This window comes from Pristis pectinata, chromosome 16 (genome assembly GCF_009764475.1).
Source record: "Pristis pectinata isolate sPriPec2 chromosome 16, sPriPec2.1.pri, whole genome shotgun sequence".
In the NCBI taxonomy this organism is placed as follows: Eukaryota; Metazoa; Chordata; class Chondrichthyes; order Rhinopristiformes; family Pristidae; genus Pristis; species Pristis pectinata.
The window spans coordinates 44,332,300-44,357,602 of NC_067420.1; the positions used below are offsets into that span (position 1 = coordinate 44,332,300).

General features: G+C 55.1%; 1 protein-coding gene across 1 annotated transcript in view; it reads left to right on the forward strand.

Moving 5' to 3' along the window:
- Window positions 1-25,303, forward strand: part of LOC127579057 (DENN domain-containing protein 3-like) — a 743,140-nt gene that overhangs the window by 693,214 nt on the left and 24,623 nt on the right. The window contains exons 3-12 of the mRNA XM_052031688.1: window positions 9,176-9,299; window positions 9,697-9,815; window positions 11,979-12,090; window positions 12,431-12,550; window positions 15,194-15,412; window positions 16,618-16,730; window positions 19,391-19,546; window positions 20,369-20,465; window positions 21,488-21,585; window positions 24,280-24,449. Of these exons, the coding sequence (XP_051887648.1) occupies window positions 9,176-9,299; window positions 9,697-9,815; window positions 11,979-12,090; window positions 12,431-12,550; window positions 15,194-15,412; window positions 16,618-16,730; window positions 19,391-19,546; window positions 20,369-20,465; window positions 21,488-21,585; window positions 24,280-24,449 (1,328 nt within the window). The remainder of the gene's footprint in view (window positions 1-9,175; window positions 9,300-9,696; window positions 9,816-11,978; window positions 12,091-12,430; window positions 12,551-15,193; window positions 15,413-16,617; window positions 16,731-19,390; window positions 19,547-20,368; window positions 20,466-21,487; window positions 21,586-24,279; window positions 24,450-25,303) is intronic.

A 25,303-nucleotide genomic window follows, 5' to 3' on the forward strand; every position in this document is an offset into this window, starting at 1 on the left:
AGACCAGCCACCCACCTTATCGTGGACTTGAATGAGGGGCTAGGAGGGTGGGTTGGCAAGTTTGCAGATGACACAAAGATCGGTGGTGTTGTGGATAGTGTGGAGGATTGTTGAAGATTGCAGAGGGATATTGATAGGATGCAGAGCTGGGCTGACAAGTGGCAGATGGAGTTCAATCCAGAGAAGTGTGAGGTGGTACACTTTGGAAGGACAAACTCCAAGGCAGGGTACAAAGTTAATGGCAGGATTCTGGGCAGTGTGGAGGAGCAGAGGGATCTGGGGGTCCATATCCACAGATCACTGAAAGTTGCCACACAGGTGGATAGGGTGGTTAAGAAAGCTTATGGGGTGTTAGCTTTCATAAGTCGAGGGATCGAATTTAAGAGCCGCGAGGTAATGATGCAGCTCTATAAAACTCTGGCTAGACTGCACTTAGAGTACCGTGTCCAGTTCTAGTTGCCTCATCATAGGAAGGATGTGGAGGCGTTGGAAAGGCCGCAGAGGAGCTTTACCAGGATTCTGCCTGGATGAGAGAGTATGGATTATGAGGAGAGACTAAGGGAGCTCGGGCTTTACTCTTTGGAGAGGAGGAGGATGAGAGGAGACATGATAGAGGTGTACAAAATATTAAGAGGAATAGATAGAGTGGACAGCCAGCGCCTCTTTCCCAGGGCACCAATGCTCAATACAAGAGGGCATGGCTTTAAAGTAACGGGTGGGAAGTTCAAGGGAGATATCAGAGGAAGGTTTTTTACCCAGAGAGTGGTTGGGGCGTGGAATGTGCTGCCTGGGGTGGTGGTGGAGGCAGGTACATTGGTCAAATTCGAGAGATTACAAGATAAGCATACGGAGGAATTTAAAATAGAGGGATATGTGGGAGGAGGGGGTTAGATAGTCTTAGGCGAGGTTTAAAGGTTGGCACAACATGGTGGGCCGAAGGGCCTGTATTGTGCTGTACTGTTCTATGTTCTATGTTTTCTGTCCCTCATTAATCTCTATAAGCCTCCTACTCTCCAAGGAAAACAGTCCCGGCCAATCCAGTCTAACTCCAGCCCTCCTGTCCCAGTCACTTCTTTGTGAATCTTTCCTGCCCCCTCTCCAGCTTAATGACGTCCTTCCTATAGCTGAGCGACCAGAACCGCACATTGTGCTCCAAGTGTGGTCTCACCAACAACTTGTACAGCTGTAACGTGATGTCCCAACCCCTGTACTCAGTGCCCTGACCGATGAAGGCCAGTGTGCCGAACGTCTCCTTCACCACCCTGTGGTGACCCTTCTCCCACCACCAGGTACCTGTGTTGCCACTTTCAGGGAACCATGTACCTGCTCCCCTCGGTCTCTGTTCTACAACCCTACCAGGGCCCTGCCATTTACAGTGCAAGTCCTGCCCTGAGAGAGAGCCATGTCTAGTTCTATCCTTGGATGGACATGTGTGGTCTGAGCAGAGATTTAGCTGAATGACTTGTGCTGTCAGTAAAACTGCAATATCCTTCCAGGGTTTGGCAAGGTGGATCTTCTGATGGGGTTTCCCCTGTCTGGGGTGTTCAGCACCCGGGGTCACCGATCCAAGTTAATGGGTCGGCCATTCATGAGAGATCAGAGGACATTTCTGAAGCAAAGGTAGTGAATCTGTGGAATTCTCTGCCCAAGACGGTTGTGGAGGTTTCGTCATGGAGAATGATGGGGTCAGTGCAGGAAAGTGATGCTGAGGGGAGAGGTTGGCTGTGATCTCACTGAGTGACAGAACAGGGTGGAGGGGTTGAATGGCCTCATCCCCCATGTGTGATGTTCTTGTTTCAACATACAAGAGTGGAACTTGGTTGATGCGGTGACTCTGGGCCAGTCGTCTCCAGTCATGAATCACAGTTATTTAGGATCCAAAGACAGACGTCCCTGGCCCGCACTCCGCCCCTGGACTCATGGTTCGTTGAATTGGAATTGGTTTATTATTGTCACGTGTACTGAGGTCCAGTGAAAAACTTGTCTTGCACACCGATCATACAGATCGATTCATGACACAGTGCGTTGAGGTAGTACAAGGTAAAACAATAACAGAATGCAGAATAAAGTGTTACAGCTACAGAGAAAGTGCGGTGCAGGTAGACAGTAAGGTGTAAGGCCATAACGAGGTAGATTGTGAGGTCCAGAGTCCACCTTATTGTGGCAGGCATTTCTTGACACGTTTCTTGCAGCAGTGCCAGTGGTTACTACCACGTGGGAGGGTTCTGTAGTTAAGGCATTGGTGACAGCTCGGGACTCCAGCTCAGATATCACGCCGTCCCCAGCCCTAACTATTCCTTTACCTCCCATACCCTCACCATCACCCTCTCCCCACCCCCAGGCTGTCCCTGGGGATCGAGGGTGACTTGCTTCCACGCCAATTCCGAGGCCAGTGTGTGAGGCACGGACTCTGCCTCGTGGAGGGGTTCCTGATGGGGCAGGGGTGGGGAGTTGTAGCGCAAGGGTGCTCCCTCTACGTTTATGCTGCTCTTGGGTCGTTGGGGGGCTGCGTGCTGGGGATTCCCAGGAGGTGATGGGGATGTTATAATTTTTTTGATGGAAGTTTCAGAAACATCCTTGAACCTTTCCCCCACACCACTTGGGAATCATCTCTTGACAACCTCCACCGCTGGCCCAGGGCTGTGTTGTAGGGAATGGCAGAGGTCTGAGTTCTCTGGTTAGAACAAGGTCTGTTTGGTGTTTCCTGTTTCCAGACAACCCTCTCATCACAAACACTCTTCTGACGGGCCCGCTGCACCCATAGGTTTAATCTCTTCACATCGTGTCTCCTGTACCAGTGCCCATTTCAGAACCAGCTTCTAACGTCCCCTCACTCAGTGACTGCAGTTAACTCTGGCAGTCGAACAGGTACCTTCAGTCTGCACCCAGTGCTGATCCTACCGCCCCACCGGTGCGGCGGGGCAGGGGAGGGGGCGAGGGTCGAGCTCATGGGGAGGGAGCTGGACATTTTACCACTCGGGCCACCTTCCTGCCTCTCACTCGCCTCGCCCTGGAGAGCGAGGCCCTGCCTCACCGCACCATTACCACAGGAAGTCTTGGGGAAACAGCTCGGGGTTTTGGTGACACCAGGCCTGGTAAGGTTTTGGTTTCCTCGCCTGGAGATGTTTCGATGCATTCATCACTGGCAGTCCACCATATTGGCCCATCCTTAATTGCCCCAAAGCAGAAGAGGGAGTTAAAGCAATGCAGAATGGGTCTGGAATCACATGGAGGCCAGACCCACTGTGAACAACACGTTAACTCCCCAGAAGGACACAGTGAAGGAGAGGGGGTCTCGCACCAAGCGAGTTATCTCAATGTCACTGAGAATCACTTTATTTTGAATTTCTGGTTTATGGTGGGATTTGAACTTGTTTCTGTGGATCACTGGTAAATTTAATTGGTAAATTGGTTTATTATTGTCACCTGTATTGAGGTACAGTGTAAAACCTTGTTCTGCATGCCATCCACACAGATCATTTCACCACACAGTGCATTGAGGTAGTACAAGGGAAAACAGTAACAGAATGCAGAATAAAGTGTCAGAGTTACAGAGAGAGTGCAGTGCAGGCAGACAATAAGGTGCAAGGGCCATGACGAGGTAGTTTGTGAGGTCAAGAGTCCATCTTCTCGTACCAGGGAACTGTTCAATAGTCTTGTAACAGTGGGATAGAAGCTGTCCTTGAGCCTGGTGGTACGTGCTTTCAGGCTTTTGTATCTTCTGCCCAATGGGAGGGGGGAGAAGAGACAATGTTCGGGGTGGGTGGGGTCTTTGATTATGTTGGCTGCTTTACCGAGGCAGTGAGAAGTGTAGACAAGAGTCCATGGAGGGGAGGCTGGTTTCCGTGATGTGATGTGCTGAGCTGTGTCCACAACTCTCTGCGGTTTTTTGCGGTCCCGGGCAGAGCAGTTGCTGTACCAAACTTTGGCCAAACTTTGACTGCTAGTCCAGTGACTTAACCACCACACCATTGGTCTCCATGGAATCCGTGCAGCCTAGGGTCAAGCCTCGGGATGGTAGGGTTGGCCCGAGAGGAGAGCTTGGCCTCTACTCACTGTAGCTGGAGGAATGAAACGTGACTGAGATTGCATGTGTGCTGGGAGGCTCCTCCTCCTCAGATTCGGAACCAGAGGTCTGGTCTCAGGACCGGGGCTCAGAAATTCCTTCACCCTTGGGCCCGGGCTGCCTGCTTGCTGAGAGTTTGTGGGCGGATAGAACAGGAAGCAACATCATGAACCTTCTCTGCACGGCCTCCAACGTAAGCACATCCTTCCTTAGGTACAGAGACCAAACTGTGCACGGTGCTCCCGGTGTGGGCTCACCAGCATCCAGTGAAGTTGCATCGAAACTTCTCCACTTCTCTGCTCCAGCCCCTGGCACCAAAGGGCAATGTTCCATTAGCATTCCTAAACATTTGCTGATGGAAGGAGGGTCATTGATGAAGAGGATGCTGCCGTGGGAACTGTTGGAGGGATGTCCGGGGCTGGGATGATTGTCCCCCTCGTGTGCAAGGTCTGACTCCAACCTGTAGAGCGCTTCCCCTTGACGCCCAGGACTTTGGTCTCACCAGGGCTCCGGGATGCCAGACCCGGTCAAACGCTGCCTTGATGTCGAGGGTAGTCACTGTAACCTCGCCTCTTTGGTCCGTGTTTGGACCCAGGCCGCGACGAGGTCAGGAGCTGAGTGGTCCTGGTGAATCCCACACTGGGCATCAGTGAGTAGGTTTTGGTGAGTAAATAATCTGCAGAGAGAGTTAATGGTTCGGGTGAAGGCCTACGTCAGTGCCAGTTGAAGACAACATTGCCGACAGCTCCCGTCACCCTGCTGCTGATGGAGAGCGGACTAGGCAGTGATGAGCCGGAGCGGATTGGTCCTACTGGTAGTGAACAGGACATAGCTGGGCAATCTCCCACAGTCGGGTAGATGCTAGTGCTGTAACTGTACTGGAACGGCTTGGCTGGAGGCACAGTCGGGCCTGGAGCTCAGGTGTTCAGTACTACAGCTGGGATATTGCTGGTCCCACGGCTCTAGGTGTATCCAGGGTCCGGCCAATGTCACTGGACTGAATCTAATTGACTGAAGACTCACAAATCATCCATTTGGCGCCTCTGCATGTGGTTACAATTGCTTCCGTCTTGTCTGTGGCAATGATGAGCTGATCACTGAGGGTGGGGATGTTCTGGGGCTTCGTCTCCTCCTGGCCATGCAATGATGCGTCGCCATTGGAGACGAGGTGGGCTGGGGTTGCTGGTCTCCGCTTTAGTCACACTCACACAGTGGTGGGCTGCAGGCAGTCTCCTGGGACCTGGTGCGGCTCCCTGAACCAGGCAGCAGGGCGCAGTGAGGCACGTGCTGGGACACGAGGTTACGGACTGTGGGACTGAAGAAAGGGAGAAGCAGACGCAGCAGGGCGCTTTGAAATGGGAACAGCAAGAGCCAAAATAAGCGGCCAGAACCTAAAGTATTAACCCTTGCTGTCCTGGTCCTGATGTTGATGCAGCCAAAGGGCATTTCTTGCACTAATTGCTCATACACCCCCCACCCTGCCCCCCCATAAATTCCTGACCATGGGGAGTGCTGTTAGTTCATTGTCCCAGTCCTCGTGGGACCGTCCCAGGGCCCTGCATCAACACTGTCCTGGGGTTCGTTAAGTCTTCTGGGAACCCATGGTTCATACTTGCCACATGCCAACAAGGTGAAGCAGAGGAGCACGTGTTCCCGGGACACAGGAACACGTGTGCCGATACCTGTGCACAGTGAGCAGGGGGAGGGGACAGAGCCCCATGGCCGTTGGACGGTGGAGCAGAACTTGGGCTACAGGTGGTGAGGGGGACCAAGCATGGAATGATCCCAAAGACAGAAGGGGTGGGGCATGGGAGTGATCAGTCTACCGTGGGGTCACCACAGTAACGTTCTCTGTCCACGTATCCCAGCAATATCATGAGCAGGTGGGGCTCTGACAGCTGGTGCAGCGGGACTTCCTGCCCGTGAGCCACAAGTGATGGACGTCACAGCCCCAGGCCAGGACTGACCTGCTGAGCGGTCAGGAGCGAATGCTGACCGATCTCCCTTCCCTCTCCAGCTGCAGCCCAGACCTTCCGCAGGATGGCAGAGGCGAGCGAGCTGGTGGCCGGAGACGCTGGCGTCCGGCTGCAGAGTCACCGACTGCTCGACATGTGCCTCGTCATTGGTGTCCGGCCCCAGGGCCTCGCACGGCTGCTGCAGGTAGGGTCTGATGGGGTCAGCTGGGGTCAAGGTGGGTCAGGTTCCCCAGGGTCCTGCCTGTCACTTTGGGGGGGGGGGGGGTGGTGGGGGGTTGGGGGGATTTCCCGGCTGGGCCAGCTCACTGCCCCCCTCCCCCCCCCTCCCTCCACCTGCCCCTTCTCCCTCCCCCTCCCTCCACCTGTGAGGGATCAGTGGGGTTCAGCAGCTGATCTCGCACAGCACCGGCTCAGGGCTGAATGTCCTCCATGTGCTCCGTGAAGGACGCCCGGTGCTGGAGGGGGTACGTGTGGGTTCCGTCCGATGTGGGGGGGGGGGGGGTAATTGGTGTTGGGCAACGAATCAGTTGTGGCCAGGTCCGTGGCCTCTTCCTGTGCTGCTGTACCAGGCAACTCTTCCTGATGCACTCTGACCAGGTCGGTCCGGGGAATGTTACCTGACAAGGGCTTCCCCTTGGGTCCGGGGGCTGCCCTGAGATGATCCCCCCCTATCCTGGGCAGTTTGCAGACCCCAAGCATCTCCAGGACCCCAGCCCTGCCCCACCTGGGGGGGTGAGCAGCATCTCCAGGTGCTCGTGGTCCAAGGGCCTCTTGTCAGGGGCAGGAGTGCTCCACTGCTGATGTCCCACCACAGTGGAAGGGATGGTGGGGGGGGGGGGGGTCCCAGATCCCAGGTCTATGGAGATGTTTGCAGGAGCGGTCAGTGATAGGCCAAGGGCGGCGTGTCTGCTGAGGGGTTTCCAGACCACTCACACAGGGGGAGAGCTGGACGGGCCAGTGAGGAGAGATGGATCAGGGAATGGTGGGTGTGGGGTCAGATGGAGCAGGTGAAATTGTTGTATGAACTCATCCCGATATCGTCATTCCTTCCAAAGCAATGCCCTCTGGAGCGCAGGGAATGAAACGTGTCCGTCACTTCATCCTCCTGTCCCCCAGCTTTAGAACGGACCAATCAGAATCTGCTCTCTTTCCTTTTCCTGAAGACTCAGCCATGTTCCTTCCTCCATCTGCCGGTGTCCTCGTCCTCTGTACCCCACCTTCCCCAAGCCCTTCCAGCCCTTGTTTTCTGGGGGTCTCGTGTGCCCTCCTCCAGCCCACATCTCTGCCTGGGCCTGGCATCAGCGGGACATCTCGGACTCTCCCTGTGGATCCTCAGTGGCTTTGCTCCGCTCCAAATCTTCCTCAGGACCTTGACACTTTTGAGCTTCTTTCCCACCTCGGTCCTCAAGTCTTGCTGTCCTACCTGCCAAGGTCTATCTTCGTGCCTTTCCTGGCCTCGCTGTGGCCCAATGAAGTTTTCTTAACAAAATCAGCACACTGCCCGATGGAGGAGATGTTCTGCAGTCACCTATTGTGAGAAGCTGTGGTTTCCTGCTTCCTAACCCTGTATCTTTTGAAGGATCTGCACAGTGATGGTTCAGAAGCCTCCAATGTCTCCCCGGAGATCCTGTCCATTCACGCACCACCGTTCATCAGCTCTCCGGCCAACCCGGAGGCCTTTGCGAACAAGCTGGAGGAAAACAGTGCGACGAGTCTCCCATCGGGGCAACTCTTCAGCAACACGGAACTCCCGAAGGAGCAGCTTGGGATTCCCAGGGGAATGGATCTGTGTGGGTTGCCGGAGCTGTGCTTCCCAGGTGAGGCAGTTCGGGATCTCTGCTTGAGGGCAGATTGGAACAGGAGGAGGGAGAGTGGAGCGGATGTAAGGGAGGGGGCAGGAGTCGGTCATGGGATCTTGCTCTGTATCCTGCAGCTGACCTGACCTGCCCCGCCCCTTCCCTCGGTCCTCCACCAGGGATCAGAGTGAACTCGGCACGGAGACAGGCCCTTCGGACCAACTGGACCGTGCCGACCAAGATTCCCGTCTGAGTCAGTGCCATCTTTCCGCACTTGGCCCAAATTCCTCTAAACCTTCCCATCCACAGACCCGTCTGAGCCCCCCCTCTCCCCCCACCACCACCCCCCCCCCCCCACCACTCCATCTCACCCTCCATGGAGTCGAGAGGTCAGATGAGACCCTCAGGACCTGGGTGGATGGATCTGTGTTTGGGGAGGGGATGGAGGGTGATGGAGCCAGGCTGAGTAGGTCAGCCGTGGGCTTAAGGGACAATGTCCTCCTCCTGTCCGTGTCCCTATGGGTGCTGCACACCGCGCCCCCACCCCCCCCCCCACCCTCCCCAGCTCTGGCACCTGCAGGGACTCCAGTGGTTCAGCCTCATCTCTCTCCGACAGTGAGAGAGAGAGAGAGTTTGGACAATTAGCCATCTTCTGGAGGAACTCAGCGGGTCGAGCAGTATCTGTGGGGGGGGGAGGAACCCTTGTCCTGAGACAATTCCTCCCCCCACCACACCCCCCCCCCCCCAACAGCCGCTGCTTGACCCACTGAGTTCCTCCAGCAGATTGTGTGCGCTCCAGATTCCAGCGTGTGCCGTCTCCTGTGGCTGTTTGGACAATGGGACTGGGCCGCAGTGGTCAGGCAGTACGGTACTGACGGAGAGAGGCTGCCCCACCCGCTGAGGGCAGCAGGGACAGTGAGGTGTGTTGACGTTATCATCCACCCAGAGCCGATGGATCTCTGCAGCTTGGGCGAGTTGGGTAATAAAACTTGGAATAAGATGAAATTGAAATTTTCACTTGTGCCCCTCCCCACCTGCCTCTCGCTCTCTCTGTACCTCCACCCCTCCCGTCTGTGTCCCCCTCATCCTCCCACTCTCTCATGACTTCACCCTCCCTCTCTCTCTCCCTCCCTCATTTTGTTTCTCTTTCACTTCCTCTTTATCTGTCTCCGTTCCTCGCCCTTTACATTCTGTCCATCTCTCCACTTCTCTCCCTCCCCTCCCCTCCCCTCCTCCCCCCTCCCCCCTCCTCCCCCTCATCTCCCCCCTCTGTCTCCCTCTCTAACTTTGTGTCTGTTTGAATGTGATTCCCCCTCCGTCTCCCCCTCTCCCTGCACCTTCCCAGATGGATTTAAGCTCGACACGGAAGGGAAGGCGGATTCCTTCCATTTCCTGGTGCTGACGGACATCCTGGGGAACCGAGAGCAGGGAGTGGTGCTGCGGGTTCACCGAGAGATCAAGGTGAGGTGAAACCTCCCGCCGTTCGCTGTTCCCTCCGGTGCTGGCATTGGAGACCAGTCCCTCAGCACCACCCCTCCCACAGTGACCCTCCCTCAGTACCGATGAGAGGGGGTAAACTATAGGGGCAGCTCATCCAACCACCTGCCCAGGGGAGTGCTGAGGCCCAGGGGTGGGGCTGAGGCCTGGGGTGGGGGTGGGAGTGTGGGGAGGGCTGAGGCTCGTCCCTCCCCTGGGGGTGTGAGGTTACCTGTGCTGAGGCTGGATCAGGTCAGTGGGGTGTTTGCCTGTTGGGACCACCGAAGACCAGGTATGGGGCTCCAGCCCAGCGGGGTGCCCTTGCCCTCTGTAGGGAGGGAGGGGTAACTACAACTGTCTGTCACAATGGTTCTTCCTGTAGGAAAGTGACCTGTATCCTGCGGACCCCCTGGACTCAGCTGACCCCCTGTGGGTCCCGTACGCAATCTGTGTCATCACCAGGTTCCCGTACTACACCGCGCTGAAGGACTGCCTCTCCTGGTAAGTGGGCACTCTGCACACCCTCCCCCTGTGTGGGGGGTGGGGGGGGAGTGCTCTGCAAACCCTCCCCCCCCCACCACCGGGTGGGGGGCATACAGGAGAAAACAGGGTAAATGTACCAGCAGGTCAGACAGAGGAGCAGTGTAAACCATCCCCCCCCCCCCCCACTGAGGTGTTGGAGCATGGAGGGAGGGCTGGGCTGAGGGGTGGAGGCAATGGGATGAGGGGTGGGGAGGGGGATGGAGGGAAGGGTGGGTGGGGGGAGGGAAGGTTGGGGAGGGGGTGGAGGCAATGGGTTGAGGGGTGGGGAGGGGGATGGAGGGAAGGGTGGGGAGGGGACACAATAGGCTGGCAGGCAGAGAGAGCTCAGGCTGGTTGGTGGCATCTCGATCTTCTGCACACAGTGACCCTCAAGCCCCTCAGAGCCAGGACGGTTTCCCCCACATGCAGACAGACCCCCGACCTGGGTCTGTGTTCCTGCCTCAGTTTGCTCTTCCCTCCACACCCTCTCACTCACGTCCTGCCTTCCATCCTCTGAATCTTTGCACAGCTTCCCTCCCCTGGAATTTAAACCCTCCCCACCACACCAGTAAACCCACCCCCCAGGGGATTGGTTCCCCCTCCTGGAGGGGTCCAACCCATCTGGCCCAGACAGATTCCACCTCCCCAGAACGCTCCCAGTTCTCAGGGATCTTAAAGCCTTTCCTCCTGCCCATCTCTCTGGCCTCTCGTTCACCTCCATCCCCCTCCTGGGTCTGGTCTCACTGACACTGACATGGGGATAATCTGGGGATTGGGTCCTTCAAGGTCCTCCATCTCAATCCCCTCCCTAATTCCTTCAACTCTTCTGGCAGCACCTCATCCCTCCATTTCCCGATGTGTGGAGCATGGCCTCTGACTGTTCACACCCTCACCCAGAATGTTGTGTTTCACTGAGGGAGATGGTGTCCAACCCTGGATTCGGGTCTGTGACTGCCCAAACCACCCTGCCTGCTCCCCCCATCACTCTCCCGATCTCTCTGATCTGTGGACACAGCCAGTCCATCAAGAAGACTAGCCTCCCCTCCATGGACTCTGTCTACACTTCTCACTGCCGCAGTGAAGCAGCCAACATAATCAAAGACCCCACCCACCCCGGACATTCTCCCTTCTCCCCCTCCCGTTGGGCAGAAGATACAAAAGTCTGAAAGCACGTACCACCAGGCTCGAGGACAGCTTCTACCCCACTGTTATAAGACCATTGAACAGTTGCCTAGTACAATAAGATGAACTCTTGACCTCACAATCTACCTCATTATGACCTTGCACTTTATTGTCTGCCTGCACTGCACTTTCTCCGTAGCTGTCACACTTTATTCTGCATTCTGTTATTGTTTTCTCTTGTACTACCTCAATGCACCGTGTAATGAAATGATCTGTATGAATGCTATGCAAGACGAGATTTTCACTGTACCTCGGTACATATGACAATATTCCAATTCCAACATAATCAAAGACCCCTCCCACCCCGGACATTCTGTCTTCTCCCCCCCCCATCGGCAGAAGATACAAAAGCCTGAAAGCACGTATCACCAGGCTCAAGGACAGCTTCTATCCCGCTGTTATAAGACTCTTGAATGAACCTCACAGGATAAAGATAAACTCTTGATCTCAAAATCTACCTCGTCGTGGCCCTTGCCTGCACTGCACTTTCTCTGTAACTGTGACACTTTATTCTGCATCCTGTTACTGTACTTATATCCCCTGTACTACCTTGATGTACTGATGTGATGAATTGACCTGTACGATCTGTGTGCAAGACAAGTTTTTCACTGGACTTCAGTACAAGTGACAATAATGAACCAACGACTAATTACCATAAGACCATATGACATAGGAGCAGAATTAGGCCACTCGGCCCATTGAATCTACTCTGCTATCCCTGAGCATGGTGCGATGACTGGTCCTGCACTCGCCAGGACACCCTCTCCCAGATTAGTACATCACCATCCTGGGCAGAGGACACCATGACCTTGGCGACCTCCTGCCTGCAGACAGGGTGATGGGTTTCCGTGCCCATTATCCCGAGCCGTGCGGTGGCCCTGGGACTGGGCACCACTTTGGGTTATGGTGTGGGCTTGTTGCAATCGGCCAGTCCAGTAACAGCCGCACCTTCCTTGCCAGCCTGCTGCCTGAACTCACAGCCTGCAGCCAGCCTCAGTTTGAGAAGACGGTGAACGAGTTTGCTGCCCAGCTCGCGCTGGTTCCCTGTCCCCCACCCGGCTCACTCCAGCTGGTAAGGTCTTTGTTCTAAACACGGAACCGGCGTCTGGCTCCACGTACGTGTGTGTGGAGGGGTGTGTATGTGGATGCGTATACTGAGGGTACTGGAGACATTCCCCCCTCCATCCCTCCTTCCCCCTCCCCCCCTCCCCCCTCCCCCTCCCCTCCCCTGCCCTTTTCCAGAGTGCATTCGCTGAGCTCAGGCCCAAGCAGGGGGCAGGAGACGGTTCATCTGCTTCAGGGTCCTGGGCTGGATCGACACGTGGAGACAGAATGTTTAACCGTTGTGTGTATGTGAAGTAACCACTGACATCTGCCTCTCCCCCCCCATGGCCGGACCCCTGCGTGCTCAGAGCTTTGAACTGGGGCCACTCAATATCGTGCTTTCACCTCCCGAAGATGTGAACAGTCCGGTGATTGACATCAGTCTGCACCTGCCGTTCCTCTGCTTCACGCCTGAAACTGTCCTACAGGTAATGGGAGATACACGTGTGTGTGTGTGTGTGTGTGTGTGGCATGTGCATGTGTGTCTATGGCGTGTACATGGGGCTTGAGCATGCAGATGGACGGTGCAGTCCACCTGCTCCATTGTGGTTTTCCTGCCCCACACCAACCCCCTCCAGCCCCCTCATCCCCACCTCCTCCACTCCTCCAAACCCCCCCCCCCCCCCCCGCCCCAGCTTCCCTCCAGCCTGCCTCTGCTCCCTGCCGCCCCCTCTCCCTCTGGGACCACTGCCACCTTCTCTGGGGCAGGGGTCACCACACCCAACCTACTGCAGCCCGTCAGCCACTGGCTGAGCCCTGGGCTGCTGTGTCCTGTTCCGTCAGCTGCTCTCTCCTGCTGACGGAATAGGATGTCCCCATTCACCCTGCCTGGGCCTCCCATGATGTTATTCACCTGAATTAAATCCCCCCCCCCCCCGTCTCCTTCGATCTGAGGAGAGCATTCCCAACCTCTGATCTCTCATCTAATGTACCTCATTTTTGGAACAAGGTTTATTATCACCAACATATGTCGTGAAATGTGTTGTTTTACGGCAGCAGTACAGTGCAAAGACATAAAATTACTGTAAGTTACAAAAATAGATAAATAGTGCAATAAGGGAATAACGAGGCAGTGTTCATGGGTTCATGGACAGTTCAGAAATCTGATGGTGGAGGGGAAGAAGCTGTTCCTGAAACATTGAGTGTGAGTCTTCAGGCTCCTGTACCTCCTCCCCGATGGAAGTAACGAGAAGAGGGTATGTCCCGGGTGGTGAGGGTCCTCAGTGACAGATGCCACCTTCTTGAGGCACCGCTTCTTGAAGATGTCCTCAATGGTGGGGAGAGTTGTGCCCGTGATGGAGCTGGCTGAGTCGACAACCCTCTGCAGCCTCTTGCGATCCTGTGCATTGGAGCCTCCATACCAGATGGTGATGGAACCAGTCAGAGCGCTCTCCACTGTACATCTGGAGAAATTTGAAAGAGTCTTTAGTCCCCTCTGCACCCTCTCCATTGCTGTAGTGTGGTGCCCAGCCCTGGACACAGTACTCCAACTGTTGCCCAGCGAGTGTTGTACAGTGCTCTACCCCAACCTCCCTGCTCCAGGATGATGCAAGGAAGGCCTGTATCCCATGAAGATTCCGACCCACCAGTCCTGCTCCATTCAAGGATCTGTGGCCCCGCACTCCACATCTCTCTCTGCCTTCTCATGTCAAGTCGAGTTTATTGCCATGTGCACAAGTGCGGTGAGGTACTGGTCCAATGAGAACCTTGCTTGCAGCAGCATCACAGGTACATAGGTATGGACAACACACAGAGCATAAATTATACATACAGTGAAGCAAGAGAGAAAAAAGGACACGAGACACAATCAGAGACGAGTCCATGGCAGTACAAGAGGAGGTCCGCAGTGTCCCGTTGCTGAGGTAGGGTTCGCGTTGTGCAGGTCAGTTCAACAACCTGATGGTTGTAGGAAACCTGATGGTGTGGGACTTCAGGTTTCTGTACCTCCTGCCTGATGGTAGCAGTGAGAAGAGGGCATGGCCTGGATGGTGGGGATCCGTGATGATAGATTTTGCTGCCTTGAGGCAGAGCCTCCTGTAGATGCTGTCAGTGGTGGGGAGGGCTGTGCCCGTGATGGACCGGGCTGTGTCCACTGCTGTCTGCATCCCTGTGCATTTGAATTGCTGTACCAGGCCACGGTGCAACCAATCAGGATACTCCCAACAGTAGATCTGTAAAAACAACCTGTTGGAGGGACTCGGCAGTCTGCATCTGTGCGAGGAAAGGAATTGTCGATGTTTCAGGTCGAAACCCTGCATTTTCCCCCACAGACGCTGCTCGACCCACTGAGTTCCTCCAGCAGATTGTGTGTTGCTGCAGGTTCCAGTGTCTGCCGTCCCCGGTGTCTCCGTCTGCGCGCGTGGAGGTCTGGCGACGTGCTGATTCTCCTTCAGCTTCTCAGAAAGTAGCCGGCGCGCCGCCTTCGTGATTGCATCGTGTGCTGGGCCCGGGGCAGTTTATCCCAGATGGTGACACCCAGGAATACGAAGCTGCAAACCCTCCCCGCCTCTGACCCAGCAGTGAGAACTGGCACCTGATGTCCTGACTTCCACTTTCTGATCCACGATTAGCTGCACTGCAGCAGATGTTCCATCTCATGGGTCACGTGAGTCACTCCCGCGTGCTGACTCATCACCAGCCGTGCTTCGCACATTTACCACGTGTTTCCCAATCTGTTTGCTCACTGCCCCCTCCCCCCCGACAAATGTATCACCCCACCCATCTCCACACTTTCACTTCCTAATATCGTCCTGCATTCCGGAACTTTCCTTCCCACTATTAGCCGTGGCCAGGAAAGCATCATAATGATTCCCACTAGGGTTCAGTCCCAAATGATCTATATGTGGCGCTAAAGCAAGGTGTCAGTGCTGCCCCCTGAGGAAGGCCACCCCCGGTCATTAGACCTTCATCTTGTTTCACTCGGGCCATTTCTCATCCAGCTTTTCCCCTTCCTGTGGATGCTGTGGGTGTTTGATCCTTTGTGTGTGTGTGACTGTCTCAAATACCTGCTGTTGGTGCTGCTGGTGCTGGCCTCTCCCTGCCCTCAGTCACTGTGTCTCTGTCCCCGGCAGATCCTGACCAACATCCTGACTGAGCGGCGCCTGGTCTTCCTCTCGAGCCACTGGCCTCTGCTGACGCTGGTCACCCAGAGCTTCCTGCACTTCCTGCAGCCCCTGCGGTGGCGCCATCCCTACATCCCGGTTCTGGCCACTCAGATGCTCGACCTGGTGATGGCTCCCACCGTCTTCCTCATGGGCTGTCACTCCCGCCACATGGACACCATCAGTGAGGTCAGTATCGCTCCCGGGGGTTCCAACCCCGGCCCCGGGGGGATATCACGGGGACCGCCGCACCCAATGGTGGAACTTCTGCCCACAATTCCTCCGCCTCCCCCCCCCCCCCCAAAATGTCAGCTCCCTCACCGCCCCTCCCTTAGTAACACTCCCTCAGCACTGCCCCTCCGACTATGACCCTCCCTCAGCACCGCCCCTCCCTCAGCGAGACCCTCCCTCAGCGAGACCCTCCCTCAGCGAGACCCTCCCTCAGCGAGACCCTCCCTCAGCGAGACCCTCCCACAGCGAGACCCTCCCACAGCGTGACCCTCAGCACTGCCCCTCCCTCAGCACCACCCCTCCCTCAGCACCGCCCCTCCCTCAGCACCGCCCCTCCCTCAGCACCGCCCCTCCCACAGTGTGACCCTCCCTCAGTATCGCCCTCTCCTGGCAGCAGCGGATTTGCAACACAAGCTGTCCCGGGACCCGCTGCCATCCTGGCTGTGGGATGTGCTGAGCATCGTGTGGGGGGTGGGGGGGAGGTCGGCTGGGTCAGTGGACCCCCCCGACACCCCTCTGTGATTGTCAGCCTGGTCTTCCCGACACCCCCCCCCCCCGCCATCCACCAGCACCCCCACCACCACCCCACTCTCCCCCCCCCCCACTGCCACTCCCACCCCCTCACCACCACCCCTACCACCACTCCCATCCTCCCTCTGCCACCATCTGCACCCCTCCCACCGCCATTCCCACCCCTCCCACCACCACTCTCCCTCCAGCTCCACCCCCCCCCCCCACACCACCATAAATATCACTGCAGTCTCAACCCTGCCTTATTCTGAATGTTTGTTTGGTCCCATTTTCTGTTCCTTTCCCCCCTCCCTCTCCACGCCACACAAAGGCATTTCCCCCCTCCCTCTCCACGCCACACAAAGGCATTTCCCCCCTCCCTCTCCATGCCACGTGAGGCAAGGCTGTACAGAGGGAGTTGGGTTGCCAATCCATTATGACTGGGGTTGAGGGGCCGAATGGCCTCTCCTTCCTGTCATCGCTTCCCAGGACATGGAAACTCTGAAATCCACCTCTCCGCAGCCAGGCCCGGCCTTTCCAATCCATCCCTCCCCTGTGGAAGCAGTCCTGGCCTTCCCAATCCATCCCTTCCCTGTGGGAGTGGTCCCCAGGCCTGGGTCTGTGGCACTGACACCTCTCTCCTCCCACTGCAGGTGGAGGAGCTGGTCCTGGTGGACATCGACAACGGCAGGATCCTGACCACCCTGTACAAGAAGGTGGAGACCCCTCCACTGCCCACCGCCATCACAGAGCAGTTCCTCACCAGGTAAGGGGTCCGTCAGGGCCGCTCGATGTGGTTCCCTGAGCCCAGGCTGCTGGAGCCTCCCCCCGACCGTTGTTCCCATTCCCTCTCTGGAGCCAGACAGCGGAGAAACTGGCCCTTCGGCCCATCGAGTCCATGCCGGCCATCAACCACCCACTGACACCATTTTATTCTGCCCACATCCATGTACCTATCCAAACTTCAGTTAAATGTTACAATTGAACCACATCCACCACTTCCGCTGGCAGCTGGTTCCACACTCGCACCACCCTCTGAGTGAAGTAGTTCCCCCTCAGATTCCCCTTAAATATTTCACCTTTCACCCTAAACCTATGACCTCTAGTTCTAGTCTCACCCAACCTGAGGGGTAAAAGCCTGTCTGCATTCACCTTATAATGTTGTATACCTCTATAACATCGCCCCTCATTCTCCTGCGCTCCAGGGATTAAACTTCAACATAACATCCCAACTCCTGTACTCAATGCCCTGATTTATGAAGGCCAATGTGCCAAAAGCTCTCTTTACAACCCTTTCTACCTGTGACACCACTTTCAAGGAACTATGGATCTGTATTCTCAGGTCTCTGTTCTACCGCACACCTCAGTGCCCTACCATTCACAGTGTGAGTCTTACCCTGGTTCATCCTCCCAAAGTGCAACACCTCACACTTGTCTGCATTAAATTCCATCAGCCATTTTCCCAGCTGGTCCAGATCACTCTGCAAGCTTTGATAGCCTTCCTCGCTGTCCACTACACCCCAATCTTGGTGTCATCCGCAAATTTGCTGATCCAGTTTACCACATTATCATCGAAATCATTAATATAGATGATAAACAACAACAGACTCAACACCGATCCCTCCGGCACACCACTAGTCACAGGCCTTCAGTCAGAGAGACAATCATCTGCTACCACTCTCTGGCTTCTCCTGCTAAGCCAATGTTGAATCCAATTGGCTACCTCATCCTGAATGCCAAGTGACTTAAGCTTCTGGAGCAGCCTCCCATGCGGGACTTTGTCACAGGCCTTGCTAGACAACGTCTACCACCTTCCCCTCATCGACCTTCTTGGTAACCTCCTCGAAAAACTCTAAGATTGGTTGGACATGACCTACCACACACAAAGCCATGTTGACTATCCCCCGGAGTCTATCCCTAAGTCCCTAGAATCGAATGGGATCTAACCCAGGATAATGAGGCAGGCGAGGGAGGAGATTGCTGGGGCCTACACAGATCATTGTGTCCTCTCTCACCATGAGCAAGGTGCCAGAGGACTGGAGAACAGCCAATGTTGTTTCTTTGTTTAATAAGGGCAACAGGGACAAACCAGGAAATTATAGCTGTGAGCCTTGCACCAGTGGTAGGGAAATTGTTGGAGAAGATTCTTCAGGATACAATTTACTCACATTTGGAAAAGCGTGGACCTCGGGGATAGTCGGCATGGCTCTGTGTGGGGGAAATGACTGAGTTTTTTGAGGGGGTAATGAACATAATTGACAGGGCAGGGCAGTGGGCATTGTCTACATGGAACTTGGCAAGGTCCTTCAAGGTAGGATGGTCCAGAATCTTAATCCTGTGGGATACATGGTGAGATGGTAGGTTGGTCATAGAGGCTAGTGCTAGAGGGGTGTTTTTTTTTACTTTTTAGACTGCATTTGAAGCACTGTGTGCAGTTCTGGTCACCACACTATAGGAAGTATGCAGAGGCTTTGGAGAGGGTGCAGAAGAGGTTCACCAGGATGCTGCCTGGATTGGAGAGGATTAGCTATCCAGAGAGGTTGGACAAACTTGGGTTGTTTTCTCTGGAGCATCGGAGACTGAGAGGTGAACTTTTGGAATATATAAAATTATGAGAGGCAGAGAGAGGGTAGATGGAGTCTTTTTCCAGGGTGGAAATGTCAAATACTAGAGGGCATAGCTTTAAGGCAAGTGGAGGAAAGTTTAAAGGAGGTGTGCGGGGCAAGTTTTTTTAAACAGAGAGCGGTGGGTGCCTGGAACGGGCTGCCAGGGGTGGTGGTGGAGGCATGAGGCATTTAGAGAGATGGATGAACAGGCAGGGAGCGGAGGGACGTGGGCCTTGTGCAGGCAGATGGGATTAGGTTGTACGGGCATCAGGGAACAAGGAAAGTGGACGGTTGCCAAGGTGACGGTGGTGACACGGACCTGGTGTTGGAGGCCCCTGGGTGAGAGTAGAGGTGGGAGACTCTGCGCCCCCCTCGCCTCGCCTCGCCTCCCCCCACCCTCCCCCCAGCTCTGCACCAGACATTCGCGGTGTCTGCCCCACCGGTCAGGCACGGTGCTCTCTGCGGGAGGGGTCACATTATCAGGGCTTCCTCCAGAGGGGAGGGGCTGGTCGTAAATGTCAGAACCGGGATGGATTTTATTGCGAGGAGTGTACGGAGGGTTCTGGAACCAACTGGATCGGCAGTGAGCTTGTGGAGTGATAGAATGGGCTGGAAGGGCTGAACGATCTGTTCCATTGTTGAGTCCCACCATCACATCTGGAATCTGAAAGGTTCTCAGACAACTTGAGTGTGTTTGCTCCATCACAAATACAACATGCGTGACCATTGGTTGTTTCGCTGACCTCTGGCCCCTGCACCTTGCTGGTTACCCTTTGACCTCTGTGCTGCCTGCTGACCTTTGCCCTGTGTTGTGTCGCAGTGTCCGGCAGCTCCAGGTGAACTCGGAACTAGCGCTGTCTCACCTGGCCTCGTGCACCAGCCTGGCGTCCGCCCGCGAGAGGGAACAGCTCCACAGACACCAGCTCAACCAGCAGATCCAACACATCTTCCTGCAGCTCATCGGGAGTCTGCTGAGGTCAGTCCCCAACCCGGGGGCGGGAGGAAGCAGAGGGTGGGGCCGGGTGGGGGAACCTCACCAGCTCCTCTGGGAATTACAACAGTGGCCAGGACACGGGAACTCGGAGTGAAACTGGAGTAGGTACAGAGGGTGAGCAAGGGGACAGAGGGCTCTGGAGATTGTCTGGGCCGTTTCACCAGCAGCTGCCTCGGTCGGGTCCCATTCCCCTCTCTGCGTGGACGAGGACTTGTCGTACGTATGAATCCCAAAAAGTGCTACTTTATTTGCATATTGTTCACCCTAAACTCTGACAGTTTGCTCTCTGGTTGTTCAGGCGTCCCAATGAGCCCTGGATTCTGCTTCCTGCTACCCCCACCCAGACACGGGCACGGACATGGGCACAGACACTCTCAGTCCTTCGATGAACCGTGTGTTGCTCCAGATTCCAACGTCTGCAGTCTCTTGTGTCTCCCTTCAAACTCCCCTCATTCATTGGAAAATTTATCATGTTACTGTGTAACATCTAAAGAAAAGTGAACTAAAAGTTAGAATATTAACTGGGATAACATCGGGAACTTGTGCCTGAGACAGTAAGTGTCAGACTGACTGTTCCAGACTCCATGACAGTGGGCACACCACGTAACTCCCCTGTCCAACAGGAGCACTGTGGACAGAGACGGGGTCAGGAAGCAGTGTGCCCAGGTTTAAAGGTGCTACAGGTAGGGGGAGACTGGGCACCCAGGGACCCCTCTGCACTGCCCACGGCTCCAAGGCCAACCCTGCCCCTGCCCGTCTGCTCGTGTGACCAAAGTTCATTTGAAGATGTCTGTCTGTTCCCAGGGATGTCCCCAAACACCTGAACCTCAAGCACCGTGTGTTTATCAAGAAGGAGTTCCTGGACACACGGCAGCCGGCTGCCCAACCCTTCTACGTCAGTGTGAGTAACGGGGCCAACTGTGATGTCCCACTGCCTGAAGTGTCCTCCAACAGCCCATGGGGTTGGGGTTAGCATAGTTTGGGTTTTGGGTTGGGGTTAGTGTGGGTAAGGGTTGGGGTTTGGGTTGAGTTTGGGGTTGGGATTAGTGTAGTTCAGGGTTGGGGATTGAGTTTGGGATTTGGGTTGGGTTTGGCGTTGGTGCTAGCGTAGTTTGGATTTTGGGTTGGGTTTGGGGTTAGTGTGGGTTGGGGTTTGGTGCACCTGGGACTGTCTCCTGTGATCATCACTGGCTTTCCCAAAGATTGGCCCAGATGTTCCCCGCCACATTGGCTGTCAGCTATGCAGATGTGCACAACAGCTGGGCCTGTCTGTTGCTCAAAGGATCGATCCATTGGCCACCCATGGGTGCCGGGTTGCCGTGGATTCCTGTGCAGCATCTCTGGAGACACTTGCAGGAGATGCTCTGAGGGTTTCTAGTTAATCACAGCACAGTTTCCAGAGAACTCCCTTCGGTTCCGACAGTTAACAGTGAAGCCAGTGTGTAGACAGAAGGGTGTCACGGTGAATGAAGACCATTTGCTGTGTTTGTCAGTGACTCAGTTAGTTGGTCACTGATGGTGTTATTGCATGTGTTGTGGGGTGTGTCGGTGAACACATCTGCAAGTGTGACTGTGGGCGTTGGTGGGTCAGTCGATGTGATGCCATGAGTCCCGGTGAGTGAGGGACGGGTGTGTCGGTGAGTGAGGGACGGGTGTGCTGGCTGTCTCCGTAATTGTGTCACCCGCTGTATCAATGGGCCTGTTGCTGGGTGTGTCAGTGCCCTGGATGACACCCCAGCGTGTACCAGTGAGTGTTTCGACAGGTGTGTTGGTGGGCATGTTGTTGGTTGGGGAGTTGTCGGTGGGTGTATCGTTGGGTGTTGTCGATGGGTGTGTTGGTGACCTGTTGCCGGGGGGATGGGTCAGGGGTCCTGCTGCCTTGAGCTGATTGGTGGAGCTGACCTTGCCTCTCGTCCTGCACAGCTTCTGAAGACTGACCTCTTCCACTGCTTCCTCAAGGCCCGGCTCAACCAGAAGGTGGACGCCTTCAGCCGATGGGAGCTGTTGACACGTTCTGACAGGTACCCCTGGGGAGGAGGAGGGGAGGGTAGGGGCCCGGGTACCATTGGCTCTTGGCCACATGCCTTTGGCCAGGGATTGGGTGGGGTCCGTGCTACAACACAGAGCAGACTTGGTCCAAGACTGGCCTGGTACGTGATAAGCTGTTGCCTTCAGATAGCGCCTCACACAGCCAGCTGCTGAAAGTTATGTGGAATTTGTGTACGGGCACAGCTGGAGTGTTGTGCCCAGTTGTGTTCACTCATTGGAGGCAGGATGTCAGGGTCACATCACACAGGGGGCATTTCCTGCATCATTGCCAGGAGCCCGCGCTTTCAGCTCCAGGGATAAACTGAAGGGGTTGGCTGTTCTCCTGGGCACAGAGAGGGAGGCAGGATGTGGGTGGGTTTATGCAGGGGATGGAGGCATTAGTTAGACTGGATAAATCACCTGTTCCAGATGGGATGTGCCCAAGGATGCTGGGGGGGGGGGGGGGGGGGTAAGGAAACTGCAGAGGTCCCAGGCACTACCTGTAGATTGTGGGGTGGTGCCCCAGGCCTGGAAAATTGTAAATGTTACCGACTTGTTCAAAGCTCTACACAAAAGATGCAATGCACTGTGTGTTTCTGCGTTCATGTGACTAATAAAGAGATCTTAATAATGGGGTGTAGGAACCAGCCTCATCATTCCTGACCCGTCAGTGCAGCCTCCATGGTGGATAATGTTCTGGAATACGATAAGTGTTTACATGTGGAAAGGTGTGGGTTGATTGGAGAGAGTCACATGGGCAGCGTGTGACAGAGCTCTGTCGTGCAACACCGCACAGGGTCAATGAGTGGTTGATGTGCTTCTGTGGACTTCCAGACTGCATCTGAGAAGGTGTCCCATGACACGCTTGTCGTCAGAGGTGAAGACCTTGGAGTACGAGGGGCTGTAGTGGGACAGATAGAACGTGAGCTCAATAACAAGGTACAGTGGGGCTCCCCGGGGCTCTACGGGCATCACTGTTCCATGTACGTCGATGACATGGACTTGGCACAATTCCCAAATACGGAGATGACTCAGACCCAGAGGAGGAGTGAACTGTGGATACGGTAACAGGCCAAGGAGGTACGTGCAGGCTGTGGAGCGGCCAGGCAGGTGCCGGATGCAATTTAACGCCGAGAAATGTCAAGCGTTACATTTTGAATGGACAAATGAGAAGAGGCAAGAGAGTTACACAGCACAGAATCAGGCCCTTCGGCCGGACTGATCCCTGCCGACCAAGATGCCTACATAACACTGATCTCATTTCCCTGTATCTGGCCCATATCCCTCTGTCCCTTTGCTCTCCCTCAACCTGTCCAAGTGCTTTTTAAATGATATAATTGTACATTTCAGGGTGAACTCGGAGGCAGCAACATTACCTCGCTCATCAAATACCTTCACCACTTCCTCTGGTAACATGTTCCATGCACCCACTGCCCTCCGTGTGGGGAAAAAGTTGCCCCTCAGTCCCCTTTAAATCTTTTGTGTCTCACCTTAAACCTGTGCCCTCGAGTTTTGGGCTCCCCCACCCCTGGGAAAAGACTCTATTTCCCCTATCTGTGCCCCTCATAATTTTATAAACCTGTATAAGGTCACCCTTTAGACTCCTGCGCTCCAGTGAGAACAATCCCAGCCACTCCACTCTCGCCTTGTAACTAAACCCTCAATTCCAGGCAGCACCCTGGTGAATCTCTCTGCACTCTCTCGAGTACTTCCTGTAGTGTGGTGACCAGAACTGCACGCGATATTCCAGGTGTTGAAAACCACTGCATTGTCCACTGCAACATGATGTCCCAGTGTAAGCCCAGAGGCACGACTGTGAAATCAGAGACCTCTGGGGGTTAGTGTGCAGAATTCATTAAAAGTGGGACAGGAAGTGATTAACAAAGTACATGGGTCCTTTATAAACAGAGGCATGGAGTCCTGGGCAAGGAGGTCGGTGATGAGCCAGGTTCAGCCACAGCTGGAGGACTCTGTCCCGTTCCAGACTGGATTTTTGGGAAGATGTAACAGCTTTGGAGAGGGTGCGAGAAGAGTTACTGGAACGATTCCAGAGCTGAGACCTCGGCTCTGTGGGTGGACTGGAGAAGCCGGGGTTGGAATGGAGGAGTTTGTGACGGGATCTGAGAGCAGGATTCAAAATCACAGTATGTCCCTTCCGTGATTTTGAATCCTGCTCTCAGATCCCGTCACAAACTCCTCCATTCCAACCCCGGCTTCTCCAGTCCACCCACAGAGCCGAGGTCTCTGAGAGAGGGAGAAGTGCTGCTCTGATTGGAGGAAGGAGCAAGAAATTGGGGTGGGGGGGCAGAGAGTGAAGGTGATTGGAGAAGTGCAATGTGACAGCAGGGAGTTTGATTTTGACGCAGTGAGTGGTGAGGTTTGGTTGTATGCTGTGGAGAGGCGTGGAGGCTAACACTGGGTGTGCAGGGTAGGGGAGTGGGACAGAGCCAGGATGGACTCAGTGGGCCAGGTGGCCTCCTCTGTGCTGTTATGACTGTGGGTTTCCTTGCTAAGAACTCTAATGCGACGGGTGGGATTTTTTCCAGCAACCCACAATCTCAGGGGCACCTTGACGAGATAGTCAAACAGGTTGGGTTCCCCATGAGCCCAGGGAGGTTTGAAGCAGTTCCCCATGGATCGTTCCTTCGGTAACCCGTTTTATTATCCGTCCCATCCGAACGTTTCAGGGTGAACTCGGAGGCAGCAACATTACCTCGCTCATCAAATACCTTCACCTCCAACCCTCTGAGGAAGAGGAGGGACCAGGTTCAAGGCTCGAGTCTGCAGAGAATGCAGGACATGAACTTGTCTGAATCACTGATACCACCCAGCCCCTACAAACCCAGCCGGACCTCAGGTATGCACCTCCACTTTCCTGGGAAAACATTAACACAAGACATTTGATTCCTAGGGCAAGTCAGCATGGTTTAGACACAGGGTGAAGCTCCCTCCGCACCGTCCCATCACACGTTCCCGGGGTCAGACACAGGGTGAAGCTCCCTCCGCACCGTCCCATCACACACTCCCGGGGTCAGACACAGGGTGAAGCTCCCTCCGCACCGTCCCATCACACGTTCCCGGGGTCAGACACAGGATGAAGCTCCCTCCGCACTGTCCCGTCACACACTCCTGGGGTCAGACACAGGGTGAAGCTCCCTCTACGCCGTCCCATCACACACTCCCAGGGTCAGACACAGGGTGAAGCTCCCTCCACACCGTCCCATCACACACTCTCAGGGTCAGACACAGAGCGAAGCTCCCTCCGCACCGTCCCGTCACACATTTCGCAGATAGGAATTTTCCCAGAGGGTGGTGGGAATGTGGTATCCTTCCTACAGGGGGGGTGGAGAGCAGCAGCAGAGACTGGTGTTGGGGGTCTAGGTAAACACATCAAACCCAAAGCGGAGTTTACTGCCATCTGCATGAGCCCATGTGTGCACAGGGGCAATGAAAAACTTGCAGCAGCATCACAGGCACAGAGCATCAGGTACTCAAGATTCACAAGAAAAACAAATTAAACATAAATGATACAGAATGTTTTCCAGGAAGAAAACAACTAGAACGAAACAAAGTCCATTATAGTGTAAAGTGATCAAAGTAGGTCCCAGTGTTGCTGTACTGAGGCAGTGATTAGGGTTGTGCCGGTTGGTTCAAGGGAAGTAGCTGTTCCTGAACCTGGTGGTGTGGGACTTCAGGCTTCTGTGCCTCCTG